At 37.2% G+C, this 22670-nt stretch overlaps 1 protein-coding gene across 2 annotated transcripts in view; it reads left to right on the top strand.

Moving 5' to 3' along the window:
• MICU1 (mitochondrial calcium uptake 1) overlaps positions 1-22670 on the top strand; it is a 238321-nt gene that overhangs the window by 94041 nt on the left and 121610 nt on the right. For both annotated transcript variants that reach the window (XM_069572031.1, XM_069572032.1), the window contains exon 6: positions 5365-5479. In XM_069572031.1, the coding sequence (XP_069428132.1) occupies positions 5365-5479 (115 nt within the window). The remainder of the gene's footprint in view (positions 1-5364; positions 5480-22670) is intronic.

The raw sequence follows: 22670 nt of genomic DNA, 5'->3' as shown, positions 1-22670 counted from the left end.
GTGGTTATATAGTGTTTTTATTGTACTTAATACCACCAAATTGGACATTTTTAAATGGTTAACATGGTAAATTTTATGATAAGTACATTTTACCACAGGTTTAAAAAATGATGAAAAAAATAAGCAGCATGGTACTGGCATAAAAATAGACACATAGGTGGAGTGAAATGAGGAATCCAGAAATAAACTCACATATATATGGTCAGTTTGTTTTCAACAAGAGTACCAGATGGTGCAAGAATAATCATTTCAATAAATGGTATGGGCTCAACTGGATATCACATACAAAAGAATGAATTTAGTCCCTACCTCTCATTAATACAAAGTTAACTCAAAATAGATTAGTGACCTAAATATAAAAGCTAAAACTATAGAACTATTAGAGAAACAGGTAAATCTTCATGATCTTGGATTTTGTGATGAAGTCTTAGATATGACATTAAAAGCACAAGCAATAAGAGAAAAAAATAGACAAGTTGAGCTTCATCAATATTTAAAATTTCTGTGCACCAAAGAACATAATCAAGAGAGTGAAAGGCAATGAGCAGAATGAAAGAATTTATTTGCAAACCCTATATCAGATACGTGTTTAGTATATAGAATATATAGAGAACCTTACAACTCAACAACAGAAAACAAATAACTCAAACAAATGGGCAAAGGATTTGAATAGATATTTCTCCAAAGAAGATAATACAAATGGGTAACAGACACGTGAAAAGATGCTCAACATCATTAGACACTAGGGAAACGTAAATCAAACCACAATAAGATACAACTTTGCACTCACTAAGATGGATATAATTTTAAAAATAAAAAAACTCAGAATGTGGAGAAATTGGAACCATTTTACATTGCTGGTAGTAAGGCAAAATGGTATAGCTGCTATGAAAAACAGTTTGGCCATTCTGCAAAAACATAAACATAAATGTGTGATATGACTCAGCAGTTCCATTCCCAGATGTATACCCAAGAGAATTGAAAGCAGATACTCAAACAAATAGTTGTGCGTGAATGTACATAGTAGCACTATTCACAACAGCCAAAAGCTGGAAACAAATATCCTTTAATGGATGAATGGATAAACAATTTATGGTATATATACAATAGAATATTATTTGGCAATAAAAAGGAATGAAATATTGATTGCTGCTACAACACAGATGGACCATCAAAAACCATGATCTGCGAAAGAAACCAAATTCAAAAAGCCCACACATTTTATGGTTAAATGGTTAGAATGCTGAATTTTATGTCATATGAATTTTACCATAATGGAAAATAATAATAAACCTCCAAAGGGAAAAACAAAGATGGGCAAAGAAAGCTCTTTTGGATTAATGGAGATTAAAAAGACATGACAACTAAAGGCCATTTATGTTTGTGGACTACATCCTGGACTAGAGGGAAAGTTCAGTTCAGTTCAGTTGTGTCTGACTCTTTGCAACCCCATAGACTGCAACATGCCAGGCCTCCCTGTCCATCACCAACTCCCGGAGTCTACTCAGAAACTCAGTCCATTGAGTCGGTGATGCCATCCAACCATCTCATCCTCTGTCATACCCTTCTGCCTTCAGTCTTTCCCAGCATCAGGGTCTTTTCAAATGAGTCTGTTCTTTGCATCAGGTGGCCAAAGTATTGGAGTTTCAGCTTCAATATTAGTCCTTCCAATGAATATTCAGGACTGATTTCCTTTAGGATGGACTGGTTGGATCTCCTTGCAGTCCAAGGGACTCTTCAAGCGTCTTCTCCAACACCACAGTTCAAAAGCATCAATTCTTCAGCACCCAGCTTTCTTTATAGTCCAGCTCTCACATCTATACATGACTACTGGAAAAACTGCAGCTTTGACCTTTTGTTGGCAAAGTAATGTCTCTGCTTTTTAACATGCTGTCTAGGTTGGTAATAAGTTTTCTTCCAAGGAGTAAGCATCTTTTAATTTCATGGCTGCAGCCACCATCTGCAGTGATTTTGGAGGCCCAAAAAATAAAGTCAGCCACTGTTCCCACTGTTTCCCCATCTATTTGCCATGAAGTGATGGGATCAGATGCTGTGATCTTCGTTTTCTGAATGTTGAGCTTTAAGCCAACTTTTTCACTCTCCTCTTTCACTTTTGCCAAGAGGCTCTTTAGCTCTTCTTCGCTTTCTGCCATAAGGGTGGTGTCATCTGCATATTTGAGGTTATTGATATTTCTCCCAGCAATCTTGATTCCAGCTTGTGCTTTATCCAGGCCAGTGTTTCTCATGATGTACTCTGCATATAAGTTGAATAAGTGGGGTGACAATATACAGCCTTGACGTACTCCTTTTCCTATTTGGAACCAGTCTGTTGTTCCATGTCCAGTTCTAACTGTTGCTTCCTGACCTGCATATAGGTTTCTCAAGAAGCAGGTCAGGTGGTCTGGTATTTCCATCTCTTGAAGAATTTTCCACAGTGTGTGATGATCCACACAGTCAGAGGCTTTGGCCTAGTCAATAAAGCAGAAATAGGTGTTTTTCGGGAACGCTCTTGCTTTTTCCATGATCCAGCAGATGTTGGCAATTTTATATTTAGTTTCTCTGCCTTTTCTAAAACCAGCTTGAACATCTGGAAGTTCACTGTTAACCTGTTTTTAAAGCCTGGCTTGGAGAATTTTGACATTACTTTACTAGCGTGTTAGATGAGTGCAATTGTGTGGTAGTTTGAGCATTCTTTGGCATTGTCTTTCTTTGGGATTGGAATGAAAACTGACCTTTTCCAGTCCTGTGGCCACTGCTGGGTTTTCCAAATTTGCTGGCATATTGAGTGCAGCACTTTCACAGCATCATCTTTTAGGATTTGGAATACCTCAACTGGAATTCCATCACCTCCACTAACTTTGTTCATAGTGATGCTTCCTAAGGTCCATTGACTTCACATTCCAGGATGTCTGGCTCTAGGTGAGTGATCACACTATTGTGATTATCTGGGTCGTGAAGATCTTTTTTGTATAGTTCTGTGTATTCTTGCCACCTCTCCTTAATATCTTCTGCTTCTGTTAAGTCCATAGAGGGAAGGTATTATAGCTAAAAAGTAAATTACTGAGATAGTTCGCTAAATTTGATAATAGACTGTAGATTACAAGTAATAATATGTATCAGTGTTAAATATCCTGATTTTATCAAATTTTATCAAATTTTTACTGTATTATATGAGAGAATGTCTTTGTTCATAGGAAATATTTATTGAAGTATTGAAGTCTAAAGGGGCATGTCTCCAAGTTTTGATATAATGTAAAAGAAGATATGTAAAATGATAAAGCAAATAAAGATATGTAAACTGTTGGTGAATCTGAATAAAAAACATATGGGAATTCCTTATACAGTTCTCTCCACTTTTCTGAGTTTGAAATTACATCAAAATTAAAAGTTATAAACTTAAGATTTGTCTTTTTATTTTCTGAGCAGCAGCAAGGTCCAGATGATTCTTAGAAAAATAATATTGGATATGCTTTTTTGGCCTGGTTTCCTCCTTTCAGTTTGTCCTTAGATTTTTGTCTGTTTCTCAACTTCTAGATCCCAATACACTATTTATTTTCTTTTATTATAGCAGTCTCTCTGTAAGATCATTACATAATTAATATGGGTTACTCAGCTTCTATTCAAATTTATTCTAGCAAGTAAGATGGTATGCCTTTGACAGCCTGTTCTCATTTTTTATATTTTTTTCTTGTTCACATGCTTTTCCTTTGCAGTATCTTGGATAATGCTCAAAAATGTACAATTTTCTTTTGAGAAATTAAAATATTAACTTCCCAGTGAACAACTTTGCTTCTCTTTTCATCCAGTAGCCTTTTTTTGTCTGAAATTGGTGTTTAATCTGTTGGTAGAAGATCAAGTGTGGTATGCGGTCTAACCTTAATTGGACTGTGGGCTCATTTTTGCTTTTGGCTCAAGCAAGTAATCTGTAAATGCTGTTAGGCCAGACCAGGCTTTCTGCCCATCACAAGTGAATCAGAGAAGCCCTTTCCTAAGTAGAAACTGCCATCAAAACCTCTTACTGCTTCGTTGGAATTCAGCTGTGGATTTTTGCCTTTTCCATCGTTGCTGTTTCATATTGTAAGCAAATATCCAGGAGAGGCTATTTTGAGTGGGTTTACTAAGAACATCATGATGATTCATTCGGTCCTCGTGTCTTCCATTGGTTAATCAGTTTTCTTTCCTTTGTGTGTATGATGGGATCTTCACTAGACAGAGGTAACCTATTGGATGGCTGTGCATCTGGATGATGGTGTGGTGGTGCTTGTTGGTTTAGTTTCCATGATGCTCCTCCCAAGGTTATGCTTGCAGTGCTGCTGCTTACTTTGTGCTTGCATGATATTATTACTTTGACTGCGCTTTGTTCAGTTTGGGTTTTTAAAACCTCCTCTCCCTTTTTTGGTACCTAGAATAATTCCTGAAATTTCTTTGGTTGGTCCAAAATGAGTCAAACTTATAAAAATGAGTTTCAAGTCTAACTCTTTCATGGATCCTTTTCAGTTTTTGAAAGTATCATCAATGTCACCTCTTAAGTTTCTGGTCTGGTAGGGAATCAGGAAAAAAAAAGGGTAGGTTTCCCTTAAACACCCAGGAATAGACTGCTTCCCAGATAGACCATTTCTGAACCTGAGAATTAACTCTGTGAGCTTATAGATTAAAGAAAATAAATATATACTTAGAATTAAAACTAAGTTAAAGGAGAGTTTCTTCAAGTAGATAAAATTTAGGAGCCTCCACCAAAGTAACAGTAAATATAACTAAATTATATCGTGCCTAAAGCTTGATGTGTATGTCTGATTTGACATATTTCAGAGATGCTATTTAATCTGTAAACTGTTCTACATTTCAAAAACTAAGATTCTTGGGGTTCATAAGGTAAAAGTTAAAATTAATATTTCAGAAGTTAATTTTCTGAACATTTGGGTGGGTGTTGACAATAGTTGCTAACTTCTTCATTTCTGATCACTAGTTCTAATCACTAGTTGTTTTTCTTGGGTATTTAGAACTGATTTTTTTTTCTTCTCTACCTTATATACCTCTATAGAAAAAGGTGGATTGTTTTTCAAACTCAGAAACAAATTCAGACCTGAAGTGGGCCTCTTAAATGGCAGGAGTTCATAAAACTGAAAACTTTTCATTGCTCACATTAAGCCATGTTGGAGCAAAGAGACAAAATCATCTTTTGCTTATAATTTTAATCATCTTAAAAACTGTAAAGGATCCATTAATTTGGAATGGCTATCAGAGAAATGCTTATGATAAATAGCATAAAACTGTCAGATAAATGGTCATTCATCTCTAACTATTTATATTCTCATTCTGTTATATCTTCTTTTTATCTTTTGGTTGGACCCATACATTCAATAGAAAATTGCCCAGGAACGAGAAAAATTTGCTGATGAAGGCAGTATATTTTACACCCTTGGAGAATGTGGACTCATATCCTTTTCAGACTACATTTTCCTTACGACTGTTCTTTCGAGTAAGTATGAACTTTTTATTCACTTACAGGTAGCATACAGGATTATAAAAAGAGTTAAGTTGATTGGAGGAGGAAACAAAACATGTTTGCAAAGTTAATGAATGATAAGTTACATCAAATTTCAGTTGTTTTGAATTTTCTATAACTTGTATATAGAACCACCTGAAGAACAGGAAGGAAAATAAAGTATCCAGGTAAAGTTAGAAGAAAACAAAAAAGCAACTGCGAAGTTACCTTTTAACTGTTTGAAGCTCAGGATAATTTGTACATTGCCTGCTCCTTTAGCCCTCATTAATGTTTAGGCTGCTACTGCTGCTAAGTCACTTCAGGCTTCAGTCGTGTCCGACTCTGTGTGACCCCAGAGACGGCAGCCCACCAGGCTCCTCCATCCCTGGGATTCTCCAAGCAAGAACACTGGAGTGGGTTGCCATTTCCTTCTCCAATTAATGTTTCTACTTCCTCAGTAAAACACATTATTAATCTATTATTTCCTTTACTAAAGATGATTGGCTCGGTTGTTCTAATTGTGTTGAATATTCAGTTTTGAACCTTGGAAGATAACTTCTTAAGACACAAAACTCCTTTAGGGCACTGATGAATTTCTGATTATTCTAGGCTAAACAGTTTTGTTGATTAGTATGCTACTGTAAGTGTTCTTAGCATTATTTCCCTTTAGTATGACTTTGTTTTAACCATTCAGAAAAAAGAGTGTATGTCTCTAGCTCTCTGTGTGCATCGATTGAAATCTACCTAGCTTGACCAAAGAGATCTGATACTTGAAATGAGTGATTCTCAATTTTTTCCCCATGGAGGACAGAACCAAATGAAAATAAGCACCTCTTCCTACTCTTCTCCAGAGTAGGCATCTATAAAGATAAAACTGTAAACAGTTTTCCAAACTTATGGTTTCCAGTGGGGAAGGGATGAGGAGGGATAAATTGGGAGATTGGGATTAACATATATACTACTGTATATAAGTGTGTTAGTCGCTCAATCGTGTCCGACTCTTTGCGACCCATGGACTATAACCCGCCAGGCTCCTCTGTCCATGGAATTCTCCAAGCAAGGATACTGGGGTGGTTTTCCATTTCCTCCTCCAACTGTATATAAAATAGATAATTAATAAGGACCTACTATATAGCACAGGGAATTCTTCTCAATACTCTATAATGACCTATATGGGAAAAAATATCTAGAAAAGAGTGAATATATGTGTAACTGATTTACTTCACTGTATAGCAGAAACTAACACAACATTGTATATCAACTGTACTCCATAAAAATTTTTTTTAAACTATAAACAATTTTCAGTAAATGATATACACAGTTCCTGCCATAGCTGTGACCACTGTTACTCTTCTTTCCTCTAATTGACAGAAAAAAAATGAAGAAATATAGACTGATATGCTTTACCACAGCTGTCCCTGACTACCAAAGTAACTGAATAAATTTGTAGTGGACCAATGCTCTAGCAGCATAGATACATATTAACTTGTTATGAACACCCAAAATAGTAAACTGAAACCACATTTATGATCTTATATTTTGTATTATTAATATTATTTTGATGCATTTTTGAAACAGACTTCAGTTTAAATCCTGGCCCCACCACTTCTTACCTATGATTAAGTGTCAGGAAGACCACAGAGCAGAATCTTCAGTTTTTGCTGAAGATAGAAGCTGCACATTGTGTAGCTCCCTAAATTCAGATTTTTTTAAAAAAAGTCACATTGACTTGTGAGTACTGGGAATCCCTCTAAGTAGCTCTACAGGTCTGGGCACCTTGACTTCTTGGTACTCAGCTCCTGGCCTAACCTTGGTATGTGATTTACAAAAAATGCTTAATATTGCAATCTCATATACTTTCTGTATTTGTCAGGATGAGAAAATATGATAAGGATATGATTTTTAAGATTTTTCTCTTTTCACTAGTTTTAAGCATTTTGATTACTATATGCTTTTAGTATTTCTCTTCCCTCATTGCAGGCAGATTCTTTACCATCCGAGCCACCAGGGAAGCCCCATATTTCTCAGCCTTAGCACTGCTGATGTTTTAGGCAGGGTAACTGATTTTTGTGAGGGCTGTCCTTTCCATTATAAGATGTTTAGCAGCGTTCCTGGCCTCTGCACATTAGATGCCAATCATGCACACTTTCCCTCACCCAGTTGTTGCAAACAAAAATATCTTTGTCAAGTGTCCCCAGAGGAGTAGGAATGGGGAGGAATAATCCCTGGTTGAGAACCACTCATGCAGTTTTTACAGGGTTATTTGGTTTTTGTTTCATTGTGTATCTCTGTATAGTGTTCTTGTATTTCTTGTCTTGGGATTCTTTGAGTTTTGGGGTCTGTGGGTTTATAGTTTTCATAAAATTTGGAAAAATTTCAGCGCTTATTTCACCAAATACTCTTCTTTGAGGACTTCAGTTGTACCTACATTTTCCTTATATCAACCGTGTAATGTTTGTAGTTTACTATCTTCATTTTACAGATGAGGAAATTGAGGCACACAAAACAATTAAAAACTTGCAATAAATGCTGGAGAGGGTATGGAGAAAAGGGAACCCTCTTACACTGTTGGTGGGAATGCAAACTAGTACAGCCACTATGGAGAACAGTGTGGAGTCCTTTAAAAACTGGAAATAGAACTGCCATACGACCCAGCAATCCCACTGCTGGGCATACACACCAAGCAAACCAGAACTGAAAGAGACACATGTACCCCAATGTTCATCGCAGCACTGTTTATAATAGCCAGGACATGGAAGCAACCTAGATGTCCATCAGCAGACGAATGGATAAGAAAGCTGTGGTACATATACACAATGGAATATTACTCAGCCATTAAAAAGAATACATTTGAATCCGTTCTAATGAGGTGTATGAAACTGGAGCCTACTATACAGAGTGAAGTAAGCCAGAAAGAAAAACACCAATACAGTATCAGTTCAGTTCAGTTCAGTCGCTCAGTCGTGTCCGACTCTTTGCGACCCCATGAATCGCAGCACGCCAGGCCTCCCTGTCCATCACCAACTCCCGGAGTTCACTCAGACTCACGTCCATCGAGTCAGTGATGCCATCCAGCCATCTCATCCTCTATTGTCCCCTTCTCCTCCCGCCCCCAATCCCTCCCAGCATCAGAGTCTTTTCCGCTGAGTCAACTCTTCGCATGAGGTGGCCAAAGTACAGTATGCTAACACATATATATATGGAATTTAGAAAGATGGTAACGATAACCCTGTATGCGAGACAGCAAAAGAGACACAGATGTATAGAACAGTCTTTCAGACTCTGGGAGAGGGAGAAGGTGGGATGATTTGGGAGAATGGCATTGAAACATGTATAATATCATACGTGAAACAAATCGCCAGTCCAGGTTCGATGCATGATACAGGATGCTTGAGGCTGGGGCACTGGGATGACCCAGAGGGATGGGATGAGGAGGGAGGTGGGAGAGGGGTTCAGGATGGGAAACACGTGTACACCCATGGCGGATTCATGTCAATGTATGGCAAAACCAATACAATATTATAATATAATTAGCCTCCAATTAAAATATATAAATTTATATTAAAAAAAAACTTGCCTCAAGTCCCACAGTAAGTAGATGATTTAGGGCTTGAACCCAGGCCACTCCAGCACATGGGCTTCTGTCACTTGGCTTTACCGCTGTGGTCACATTTTCAGCAGTGATAAGCCACAGCTTACCATAGTGCCTCTTCTTTCTATAAAACTGAGCTGTGTGTGGAAAGGCTGTTCATACCTCTGCTGTAGATAATGGGCAGTTCAAGCAGTCTTACAATCTGTGTGTTGTGCACTGCATTGTTTACTTTATTTAACAAATCATGGAGGGAAATATGCCACAGAAATGACATTGAGATCAGTTATTTCCCACATCCTAATAGCCTCTAGAATGATAAGTGAGGCATTCAGTGAATCCACCTTTTTGTGAATAACAAGGAATCATTACATCTAAATACACTTTTTGCCAGGTCTTCAGGCAAGAAGAAATGCAGCCCTTTAAACACCAAAAGCTTTGCTAGGGAGTGGCTTGGGCCTCGGAGAGTACATTAGCATATTTGTTCGTCTGTTACTCTAATGAACAACATGGACCATTCTTCAGATTTCTAATGGAAAACCAGCTAGAGCAATGTGAAGAGCATAACCCATATGATACAAGACTGTTATATTTCTAATTATCTGGGGTTTTTTTCAAAATTAATAGAATCAGTGGTGTTCAAGAATTTACCATCAATTTTAGAAGTTTCATTTTTTAGCTAAACAAGAATTTTTTTGACTCACACCCAGAATAACAACCAATTTGGCAGCAATATCTTGTGCTTATAATAAGCAGTGACATAAATTTCTCGCTGTTCTCTGTATGCACTTTGGATAATGGGTGCCTTCTCTGGCCAGCCTAAAATTTAAATACCTTTTATCCTGTCATACAGAACTTCCTTGGTGGCTCAGACGGTAAAGTGTCTGTCTACAGTGTGGGAGACCTGGGTTCGATCCCTGGGTTGGGAAGATTCCCTGGAGAAGAAAATGGCAACCCACTCCAGTACTCTTGCCTAGAAAATCCCATGGATGAAGGAGCCTAAAGTCAGTGGGGTTGCAAAGAGTTGGACACGACTGAGCAGCCTCACTTCACTTCATCCTGTCATATACACACACTTAACATACACATCTCCTAAATCCCTCTTTTGCTCTCTTTTTTCTCCTTGGCATTTGTCATGATTTCACATTCTATATCAGTTCAGTTCTGTTCAGTCACTCAGTCATGTCCGACTCTTTGTGACCCCATGGACTGCAGCACGCCAGGCTTCTCTGTCCATCACCAACTCCCAAAGCTTACTCAAACTCGTGTCCATTGAGTCAGTGATGCCATCCAACCATCTCATCCTCTGTTGTCCCCTTCTCCTCCTGCCTTCAATCTTTGCCAGCATCAAGGTCTTTTCCAGTGAGTCAGTTCTTCTCATCAGGTGCCAGAGTATTGGATTTTCAGCTTCAGCATCAGTCCTTCCAATGAATATTCAGGACTGATTTCCTTTAGGACTGACTGGTTAGATCTCGTTGCAGTCCAAGGGAGTCTCCTTGCAGTCCAAGGCACTCTCAAGAGTCTTCTCCAACACCACAGTTCAAAAGAATCAATTCTTAGATGCTCAGCTTTCTTTATAGTCCAACTCTCACATCCATACATGACTACTGGAAAAACCATAGCTTGGACTAGGCAGACCCTTATTGGCAAAGTAACGTCTCTGCTTTTTAATATGCTGTTTAGGTTGGTCATAGCTTTTCTTCTAAGGAGCAAGTGTCTTTTAATTTCACATTCTATATAATTGATTTCTTTTCTTTCCTAAAAAATTATGAGTTTCAGGTGTTCAACATTATAATTCAACATCTTATATACACTACAAAGTGATCACTATTACAAGTCTAGTTACCATCTGTCATCATATATAATTAACCTCCTTTACCCATTTCAGCTACCCTTCAACCCCCTTCCCCTCTGATAACCTCTAGTATGTTCTCTCTGAGTTTGGTTTTGCTTTATGTTGTTTATTTGTTTGTTTTTTTTTAGATTCCACATGTGAATGAAATCATTTGGTATTTATCTTTCTCCATCTGAATTACTTCACTTAGCGTAATACCCTCAAGGTCCAAGGTTGTCACAAGTGGCAAGATTTTACCTTCCTTTATGACTGAGTTATGTGCCATTTTATATATGTGTGTGTGTGCACATGCGTGAGTGTATACCACATCTTCTTTATCCATTCATTCGTCAGTGGACACGTAGGTTGTTTCTGTGGCATGGCCATTGTATATAGTGCTGCATTGAACATAGGGATGCCTTTATCTTTTAAAATTAGTATTTTTGTGTTCTCCAGATAAATACCCAGAAGTGGATAATTGATATGTCTTCTTTATTGTCCATCTTCCTACCTAGAATGTAACCGCCTGACAGTGAGCATAGGTTTGTAATGATTATTTGTTACAGATTTATAGTGATATTAATTACGAACTTATCTACTATATATAAAGCATTGTGGCAAAGTAACAAAGCAAGGATTGTTTTTTTTCAGTTTTCTCTGAAATGAAGTTTATAAAACAGAAGACTCTGCTGTTTATATCCTGAGTTGAGAACAGTTCTTTTAGCTGTTGATGTCCTCAGTCCACATCCAGTACCAGTGGAGTGAGGAAAATATGTTTTTAAGCTAACCTACTTCTAAATGAAGTAGGTTATGAGAAATTTATAAGGTTTCTTATAATTCAGAATTAAATTATTTATATCCCCCTCTTACCCTAATTCATAGATTTTATTGTTTCATACTTTATCTGTCTGATGAGGTTTGATGGATTAACTTGAACAATTGTCAAACATGAGCCATAACATCTATATTAAGTAGAATACTAAGTATTTACTAAATAACTAATCACTGATAAAATAAATTTAGATTCATTCCAGGCACAATAAAGACTGTTAATAATTATTATTATTAAATAATTTCCAAAGAGGCTTTGATCCTTAAACTAGGTTAATTGAAATTGAATGAAAATGCTGAAGCATGGTTTATTAATGGCTTAGTACTCTGGACTCACCAACTACAACATTAGCTGGTGGTCTTAAATCTTGTAATTGAAGTCAGAGACTTATAACTTAATATAAAGAAAAGTCATCTAGATTTATCTAGAATGCTATATATTATTTATTGATTTGGATGATTCATAGCTAATACTAAGAGTCACTAGGTTATCATAACATAATTTAGAATCTGGATCTTGGCCATTGACAGGTTGAAATATTTATGTATGTTCTTTGTCTTCATATATTTTCTAAATAAAGTTATTGACCCTGTGGGCTATCTAGACCAAAGTTTTAGATAGCTTGTGGAGGCAATAATAAAATGATCAAAAAGTGGATTATTTGTAGCAATCTTACTATGTACTATTAATCTTTGAAAAGCCACCAGAAAAATCAAAAGCAAGAACTGGTACAATGTGGGATTAGATCTGAAAGACAGAGTACCTGAAGAAATATGGGCAGAGGTTTGTAACATTGTACGGGAGGCAGTGATCAAGACCATCCCCAAGAAAAAGAAATGGGAAAAGGCAAAATGGTTGTCTGAGGAGGCCTTACAAATAGCTATGAAAAGAAGAGAAGCTAAAGGCAAAGGAGAAAAGGAAAGATGTACTCATTTTAATGCAAAGTTCCAAAGAATAGCAAGGAGAGATAAAGAAAGCCTTCCTCAGTGATCAGTGCAAAGAAATAGAGGAAAAAAATAGAATGGGAAAGCCTAGAGATCTTCCCTGGTGGCTCAGATGGTAAAGCATCTGCCTACAATGTGGGAGACCTGGGTTCGATCCCTGGGTTGGGAAGATCTCCTGGAGAAGGAAATGGCAACCCACTCCAATATTCTTGCCTGGAGAATCCCACGGACGGAGGAGCATGGTAGGCTACAGTCCATGGGGTCGCAAAGAGTCAGACACGACTGAGTGAGCTTCACAGAGATCTCTTCAAGAAAATTCGAGATACCAGGGAACATTTCATGCAAAGATGGGCACAATAAAGGACAGAAATGGTATGGACCTAACAGAAGCTAAAGATATTAAGAAGAGGTGTCAAGAATACACGGAAGAACTATACAAAAAAGATCTTCATGACCCAGATAACCACGATGGTGTGATCACTCACCTAGAGCCAGACATCCTGGAATCCAAAGTCAAGTGGGCCTTAGGAAGCATCACTGTAAACAAAGTTAGTGGAGGTGATGGAATTCCAATTGAGCTATTTCAAATCCTAAAAGATGACGCTGTGAAAGTGCTGCCCTCAGTATGCCACCAATTTTGGAAAACTCAGCAGTGGCCACAGGACTGGGAAAGGTGTTTTCATTCCAGTCCCAAAGAAGGGCAATGCCAAAGAATGTTCAAACTACCGCACAATTACACTTATCTCACATGCCCACAAAGTAATGCTCAAAGTTCTTCAAGCCAGACTTCAACAGTACGTGAACTGTGAACTTCAGATGTTCAACCTGGATTTAGAAAAGGCAGAGGAACCAGTGATGAAATTGCCAACATTTGTTGGATCCTAGAAAAAGCAAGAGAGTTCCAGGAAAATGTCTACTTCTGCTTTATTGATTATGCCAAAGCCTTTGTGTAGATCACAACAAACTGGAAAATTCTTCAAGAGATGGGAATACCAGACCACCTTACTTGTCTTCTGAGAAATTTGTATCCAGGTCAAGAAGTAACAGTTAGAACTGGACATGGAACAATGGACTGGTTCCACATTGGGAAAGGAGTACGTCAAGGCTATATATTGTCACCCTGCTTATTTTAACTTATATGCAGAGCACATCATGCGAAATGCCAAGCTGGATGAAGCGCAAAGCTGGAATCAAGATTGCTGGGAGAAATATCAATAACCTCAGATATGCAGATAACACCACCCTCATGGCAAAAAGTGAAAATGAACTAAAGAGCCTCTTGATGAAAGTGAAAGAGGAGAGTGAAAAAGTTGGCTTAAAACTCAACGTTCAAAAAGTTAAGTTCATGGCATCTGATCCCATCACTTTATGGCAAATAGATGGTAAAACAATGGAAATAGTGACAGACTTTATTTTGTTGAGCTCCAGAATCACAGCAAATGGTGACTGTAGCCATGAAATTAATAGATGCTTGTTCCTTAGAAGAAAAGCTATGACCAACCTAGACAGCATATTGAAAAGTGGAGACATTACTTTGCCAACAAAGGTCCATCTAGTCAAAGCTATGGTTTTTGCAGTAGTCATGTATGGATGTGAGAGTTGAACTATAAAGAAAGCTGAGTGCCGAATAATTGATGCTTTTGAACTGTGTTGTTGGAGAAGACTCTTGAGAATTCCTTGGACTGCAAGGAGATCCAATCAGTCAAATTCTAAAGGAACTCAGTCCTGAATATTCATTGGAAAGACTGATAGCTGAAACTGAAACTCCAATACTTTGGCCACCTGATGTGAAGAACTGACTCACTGGGAATGACCCTGATGCTGGGAAAGATTGAAGGCGGGAGGAGAAGGGGACGACAGAGGGTGAGATGGTTGGATGGCATCACTGACTTGATGGACATGAGTTTGAGCAAGCTCCAGGAGTTGGTGATGGACAGACAAGCCTGGCGTGATGTAGTCCACAGGGTCGCAAAGAGTCACACACGACTGACAACTGAACTGAACTAACTGATGCTTCTCAGGTGGCTCAGTGGTGAAGAATCTGCGTGCCAGTGCAGGCGACACGGGTTCAATCCCTGGATCAGGAAGATCCCCTGGAGAAGGAGATGGTAACCCATTCCAGTATTCTTGCCTGGAAAATCTGATGTACCTGATGAGCAAAAAAGTCGGACATGCCAGTATCTGGGCACGAACACATGTAATTTTTATGTCTCAGGATTTTCTGCTGTTGCCTAATTGTCCTTATGAAGGGTAAAACAAAGAAGAAAATGGTTGATCTTATTCAGTGTTGTTTTACCTATAAAAAGTGCTTAGAACTTCAGAAATTCTCATTAGCATGCTGTTAGGCCAAAAGTGTCTCACTGTGTTATTTACCAGTAACTTCTTTCTCTAGCATAGCCTTTCTTATGGTTAATTCATTGATTTTATAATAATACAGTTTCTGTCAAAACAATAAAATAATGCATTTAAATATATCAAATATTTATGATGTTAAGTTCATTTTGAGCCAGATGTACTTGAAAATATAATGTCATTTCAGTAGACCCTGTTGTTACAGAAAGTTGAAGCATTTACATCTTTGTATCAACAACCACAAAATAATTTTAGTTCAAATTAGCAAGAAATAAGTGGTGTTTGTATTTAGCTCTCACAAGTCTCCTTGTGACTGTACTAGAAGATTAAATTTTTTCATTTGCAAAAGCAAAGTTTATCCCTTGAGAACAATGCCTGAGATTTGTTCTGAGGGTTCATAAGGCCAAGGGGAGAACAGAGACTAAAGTAGCAAATTGTGACTTAAAATAAAGATAATATCTAAATGTGTTTTGACTGTATCTTGAGAAATATTTTATAATTTTATAACCATGAGGAAATCAGTTATTATTAGCCTTTTCATATTTGTGTTTTATTTAAATTGATCCATTTTCATGTTTTGAAAATTCTGTTCTGAAAATTATATTCTAAAAATTCTAATAAAATTCTAATATTATCTTAAAATCTTATGGAAATCTGATTGAGATCGCAGGATTCCTAGAGCTCTACCCTTTCAGTACAGATAGTCAAATGGGCCTGTTTTCTAAAAAGACTATTGAGTGAGGTAATCAGGAGTATTTTCTGTATGCTCTATGAGCTGGTGCCGCCACTAAAATTATTATGTTTGCATATACTGTATTCTCTCTCGAATGGGTTATGTTGGCCTGTAAAGCTTTCTGCCACTTTCTGTGGAGCCGCTTCTTATGATATGAGATTCATATATAGGAGCTCTGAAAGAGAGAAAAGAGGTCTGCCCTTGTTTTTTCCGTCTCTGCTCCTTAGGGCCTTGGGAGCGAAGGCCTAATGAGGGAAGGCTTCCTTCTGTTTTAGATCTCATTTATCAATGGGAGAAAATTCCTGGAGCAAGAAAAGTAAAACTCCAATATAGCTAAATTCTATGCCTTCTAGAAAGTACCCTAACCTGTCACATTATTTCTTCTTCTCCCTTCACTCTTCAAATCAGAACTTTCTCCTATATCTCAGCTAAAATTCTACTTGTTTTAAAAATCAGAATTTAAAAAAACTTTTTACATTGAATTGTGAATGAATTATGATACCTTGTAACAGCTCCAGAAATATTTGTTAGTTTGAAAAACTCTCTAATTAATGAAAGTTTAGACAGTGGTTATGGCATCACTAAATAATATCTTGAAATTAGGAACTCTGCTATGTGGCTTTGTATCCCCAAAGTATCTAACACAGTATCCTACTAATAGTAGTCATTCCAAAAATATTTCAATGAAAGAATATTTGGGATATGACTTCTCTGGGTTTCTTCTAGGTAGAAAGGAGACAAAACCACCTGTCCATCTCTATACCTTTGATTACAGTGTCAAATAGACCTCAGTTTACCATCCTGCCAGAGTCTTTCCATCATTTCCCAAGAACAGATTATAGAAACTTCCCCTCTTGTACCTCACCTACCTTCTGTTCTGTCTTCTACCTCTGCTGTATCTTGTTTTTGTTCTGTTGATGATTGGGGTGGCTCTGTAGAATTCAGCCCTCAGTAATTTATGTTGTGTAAAATATTTACTATGGCCTGTGAGCCCCACTTTTTCCCATTGTTTGCCTCTTAGAAGCTGGACTGGAATCAAATGTGTCTGTCCTTTCTATATATCTGACTTTTCCGTAAAACCCACAACTTAATAGTGTTTGGTTATGCTTAGGCTTCATGATGTGTTGCTTACTTATTTCTGGAACAGCTTTGGAAAATGCTCATTTGTTTTGCTGAAGAATTTGAGGGAGCAAAAATGAAATCAAGGCAAGAAATAGTGGTTGTCATGGACTGATTTGCTGGAGAAGGTATCCAGCCCAGTATCTGGCTCATAACAAGTACTCCATGTATATTTGTTGGCTAAGTATCTAAGAAATTTTCAGAGCAATTATTTTAGTATACATACTAAAATTTTATATTGCTCCAAGTAGCCTTAGCCTCCTGCCTAGTATTTAAAACTGGTTTAAAATAATAGTTATTCTCTATATACAGTGAAATCTAGAAAATTAATTAGCATAGCAAATTGTTTTCTATTTGGACACTAAGCCAAAAAAATAGCTTTTTATGTGACACCAAACTAAGTCACATGTAAAGAGGATCCTTCATAATGAGCATAAATTAAGTATCAAATATCCAATCTCTTTATTAAAGCAGCTAATTATAAGCACATATGCATTAAGTTGTATCTTGGCATAAATTGTCACTTTGGCTATTGAGCACAAGGAATGGCATGAAACCACATAGAATGAAATGAATGTCAAGCAGATGATTATATTTTTTTAGATCTCAGAAGGTAGGGGTAGGGAATCTATCACCTATGTAATTTGGCCACAAAAATAGCAACATGCATTTGAAGAAAATATATTTCTGAAGAAGGATGTGACCTTAATAAAAAGGTAAAGCACAGGCATGCCTTGGAATCTACTTCCCAGGAACTCTTGGGGAATCAAAGATTTTTGACATCTCTGGCATTTAATACTCTTCATATAGCACAACTGTCAAATAACAGTGTTAAGGAAGATCTATTTAAATGCAAGACTGTTTCTGGCAGCCCTGTGAAGGTCATCTAACAACTGAGGTAGAGATATAGTGTAAAAACAGGTTATATACCTTGAAGTAGGAACATTTGCTATTTCTTTTCTTCAGGTGTGAAATTTTATTTAGAAAGTTATGTAGATAGATAGAATCGGGGCTGAAATGTATTTTCTAGAAAAGATGTAAATGGAAGAAGAGCAATAGTTAGATGGAAGAAGTGTCTGCACAGCTAAAACCTTGCTGAACAAATTCAGAAACATTTCACAGTCTTATGAAGTTTTTAATCTCAGGCTTTTGACAGGTAGTGTTTCATATTATTTAGAAAACCTTGCCACTTGACATAAATCACACTGAGACACAATAAAGAACTCTCTTTGTAGCCATTGCAGAGTCTATGTGTAAGGGTGGTAAGCTCATAGTAACATCTCTTGTAGTTTCTTTCATTATTTAAGGATTTTCACATAAAAGCAATATGAAGTTTAAGTTTGATCTAAGAATATACATTAAATTTCCAAGTGTTCATTTTCCTTGTGGTCAGAATCTGTTGAAGTAGAAACCAAGGTTTCCCAATTAGTGCTGCTAAAAAGAGCATCATAATTCCCTTCCTGCTACCGCATGTTCTTGGGCTCCTGTGGCTGATTATAGACCTGTAAATCAAAGGTTATGGGTTTGTTTAGGAGATAGACAAACTGTAGGCATCGAAGCTGTACCTTGCATACCGGGCAGCTTTACCACCCAATCTATGCTACAGTTAAACTAGCTTAGACTTCGGCTTAGTTCTCCAAACTACATGAGGTGAATGAAGTCTTTCCTAAACTAAGATCACTCTCAAAAATCTAAAGAAATCCAAGAAACTGGGATAAAGATTAATGCTGATTACCTCTTATGAAGGGGCTACTAGTTGTTCCTCCTCGCATAGACTAACAAATCTGTACTGTACACAAAGCTATTTGTGCATCAGAATTAACTATTGGAATAACACTTAAATTTAATTGACTAGATAGTGTTAGTGAAAATATAAAATATTAACATGCCTTTTTAGAATCTTGGCAGTGTTTCTCAGACATTTTCATAAGTGCTTACCCTCTGGCCCAGCAGTTGCATTTCTTCAAGTTTAGGTTAATAAAATGACACGTGTAATGATACTGATCGTCAGAAAATAAATTGGGAAGAATTCAAATATCAAACAGATGGCTGAACAAATTACAATAAATCTATGCAATAAAATTCAATACAGCACTTTGTATATGTAACGCAGAGATTTTTTTTTTAATTTTTGGTTTTTTATTTTTTAAATTTTAAAATCTTTAATTCTTACATGCATTCCCAAACATGAACCCCCCTCCCACCTCCCTCCCCAGAACATCTTTCTGGGTCATCCCCATGCACCAGCCCCAAGCATGCTGCATCCTGCGTCAGACATAGACTGGCGATTCAATTCACATGATAGTATACATGTTAGAATGTCATTCTCCCAAATCATCCCACCCTCTCCCTCTCCCTCTGAGTCCAAAAGTCCGTTATACACATCTGTGTCTCTTTCCCTGTCTTGCATACAGGGTCGTCATTGCCATCTTCTTAAATTCCATATATATGTGTTAGTATACTGTATTGGTGTTTTTCTTTCTGGCTTACTTCACTCTGTATAATCGGCTCCAGTTTCATCCATCTCCTCAGAACTGATTCAAATGAATTCTTTTTAACGGCTGAGTAATACTCCATTGTGTATATGTACCACAGCTTTCTTATCCATTCATGTGCTGATGGACATCTAGGTTGTTTCCATGTCCTGGCTATTATAAACAGTGCTGCAATGAACATTGGGGTACATGTGTCTCTTTCAATTCTGGTTTCCTCGGTGTGTATGCCCAGAAGTGGGATTGCTGGGTCATAAGGTAGTTCTATTTGCAATTTTTTAAGGAATCTCCACACTGTTCTCCATAGTGGCTGTACTAGTTTGCATTCCCACCAACAGTGTAGGAGGGTTCCCTTTTCTCCACACCCTCTCCAGCATTTATTGCTTGCAGATTTTTGGATCGCAGCCATTCTGACTGGTGTGAAGTGGTACCTCATTGTGGTTTTGATTTGCGTTTCTCTAATAATGAGTGATGTTGAGCATCTTTTCATGTGTTTGTTAGCCATCCGTATGTCTTCTTTGGAGAAATGTCTATTTAGTTCTTTGGCCCATTTTTTGATTGGGTCGTTTATTTTTCTGGAGTTGAGCTGCATAAGTTGCTTGTATATTTTTGAGATTAGTTGTTTGTCAGTTGCTTCATTTGCTATTATTTTCTCCCATTCAGATGGCTGTCTTTTCACCTTGCTTATATTTTCCTTTGTTGTGCAGAAGCTTTTAATTTTAATTAGATCCCATTTGTTTATTTTTGCTTTTATTTCCAGCATTCTGGGAGGTGGATCATAGAGGATCCTGCTGTGATTTATGTCTGAGAGTGTTTTGCCTATGTTCTCCTCTAGGAGTTTTATAGTTTCTGATCTTACATTTAGATCTTTAATCCATTTTGAGTTTATTTTTGTGTGCGGTGTTAGAAAGTGATCTAGTTTCATTCTTTTACAAGTGGTTGACCAGTTTTCCCAGCACCACTTGTTAAAGAGATTGTCTTTACTCCATTGTATATTCTTGCCTCCTTTGTCAAAGATAAGGTGTCCATATGTGTGTGGATTTATCTCTGGGCTTTCTATTTTGTTCCATTGATCTATATGTCTGTCTTTGTGCCAGTACCATACTGTCTTGATGACTGTGGCTTTGTAGTAGAGCCTGAAGTCAGGCAAGTTGATTCCTCCAGTTCCATTCTTCTTTCTCAAGATTGCTTTGGCTATTCGAGGTTTTTTGTATTTCCATACAAAGCTTGAAATTATTTGTTCTAGTTCTGTGAAAAATGTGGCTGGTAGCTTGATAGGGATTGCATTGAATTTGTAAATTGCTTTGGGTAGTATACTCATTTTCACTATATTGATTCTTCCAATCCATGAACATGGTATATTTCTCCATCTATTAGTGTCCTCTTTGATTTCTTTCATCAGTGTTTTATAGTTTTCTATATATAGGTCTTTAGTTTCTTTAGGTAGATATATTCCTAAGTATTTTATTCTTTTCGTTGCAATGGTGAATGGAATTGTTTCCTTAATTTCTTTTTCTACTTTCTCATTATTCGTGTATAGGAATGCAAGGGATTTCTGTGTGTTGATTTTATATCCTGCAACTTTACTATATTCATTGATTAGCTCTAGTAATTTTCTGGTGGAGTCTTTAGGGTTTTCCATGTAGAGGATCATGTCATCTGCAAACAGTGAGAGTTTTACTTCTTCTTTTCCAATTTGGATTCCTTTTATTTCTTTTTCTGCTCTGATTGCTGTGGCCAAAACTTCCAGAACTATGTTGAATAGTAGTAACGCAGAGATTTATTAGCATAGAAAACTGTTCACAATATACTGATGAGTCAGAACATACATACTTCATTATTCCATTTTGGAAAAAGAAAGAGTGTGTGTGTTTGTGTTTTGAGTTTGTGTGTGTATTTTTTAAAATAGTCTGAATATTTTCATTTCTGATGTCAGTAAATCCTGTCATATCTACTTTGAAATAATCCAGAATCCCACCATAAAACCACATCATTCCTCTGCTTTAAATTCCCCAGAGGCTTCCAGTCTCTCTCAGATTTTAATCTCAAAGTAAAAGCCAAAGTCTTTACAGTGGCCTCCAAGGTCCTATGTGCCCTTGCCACCACCATCCCTTTCAAGGAAAACACAGATATTAGTGGGCACTAGAATTCAACCCACTCCAGTGTTCTTGCCTAGAGAATCCCAGGGACGGGGGAGCCTGGTGGGTTGCCATCTATGGGGTCCCGCAGAGTCGGTCACGACTGAAGCGACTTAGCAGCAGCAGCAGAATTCTCTATACTTTTTCTCCCCTTTCCCTTTTTTTGTTCTTTTAGCCATTTTACTTTTTCTTTTAGACTCCGTGGAAAAAAGGATAGCTATTAGGGCCATTAGCGCCACCTGGGAAGCCCTGGAAAAAAGTATAACTACTCTAATTATTACTAATAAATAACAATTAAGGATGTTTGGGATGATAGGCTTAGTTTATTAATCTTCTCTAATGAAGGCAATGGCACCCTACTTCAGTACTCTTGCCTGGAAAATCCCATGGATGGAGGAGCCTTGGTAGGCTGCAGTCCATGGGGTCACTATGAGTCAGACATGACTGAGCGACTTCACTTTCACTTTTTACTTTCACGCATTGGAGAAGGAAATGGCAACCCACTCCAGTGTTCTTGCCTGGAGAATCCCAGGGACGGCGAAGCCTGGTGGGCTGCCGTCTGTGGGGTCGCACAGAGTCGGACACGACTGAAGCGACTTAGCAGCAGCAATGATTCTAAAATTTTTCCTTTTTTAAAACATCTCTTAAAATTAATTGTTTTCTATTGAAAGCTTGTCTTTCACATGTCTAGGTTGACTGGTACTATAGAATTCCAAAGTTTATTTTACTGGTACCTTAGTGTACAGAAATAAAAAAAGAAAAGATGTTAGATTCTTTTAGTGAAAAAATATAGAGACTTAGAGTACAGTTAAATGTACTTATATACCTGGAATTCATCTATGGGTCAAATACGTTGGATATCTAATCTGTTATTTAGGACCAAATTAGATACATTAACTCTGTGAAGCTCCTAGACAATTATATAATTAGCTACAGTCTTTCTGTGTCATTTGTCTGTCACAGAGTTGCTGGTAAGCTAAGGGAATATGAATCTTTAAGATAAAGAGGGTGTGAAATGCCTCACGTTAAGAAAAACAATGATGCAAAATCTCGCCTTATAAAACAGATAAGTTAAACCATAATTATTTTCTCCAGAGAAGAAGTCACTGTTAATATTTCCTTCAGTAGTTTCTTTTCAAGTATAGTCTTAAT

This window comes from Ovis canadensis, chromosome 25, assembly GCF_042477335.2.
Source record: "Ovis canadensis isolate MfBH-ARS-UI-01 breed Bighorn chromosome 25, ARS-UI_OviCan_v2, whole genome shotgun sequence".
NCBI lineage: Eukaryota > Metazoa > Chordata > Mammalia > Artiodactyla > Bovidae > Ovis > Ovis canadensis.
The sequence above is the reverse complement of the archived record's forward strand: the minus strand, read 5'-3'. Positions and strand labels throughout refer to the sequence as shown.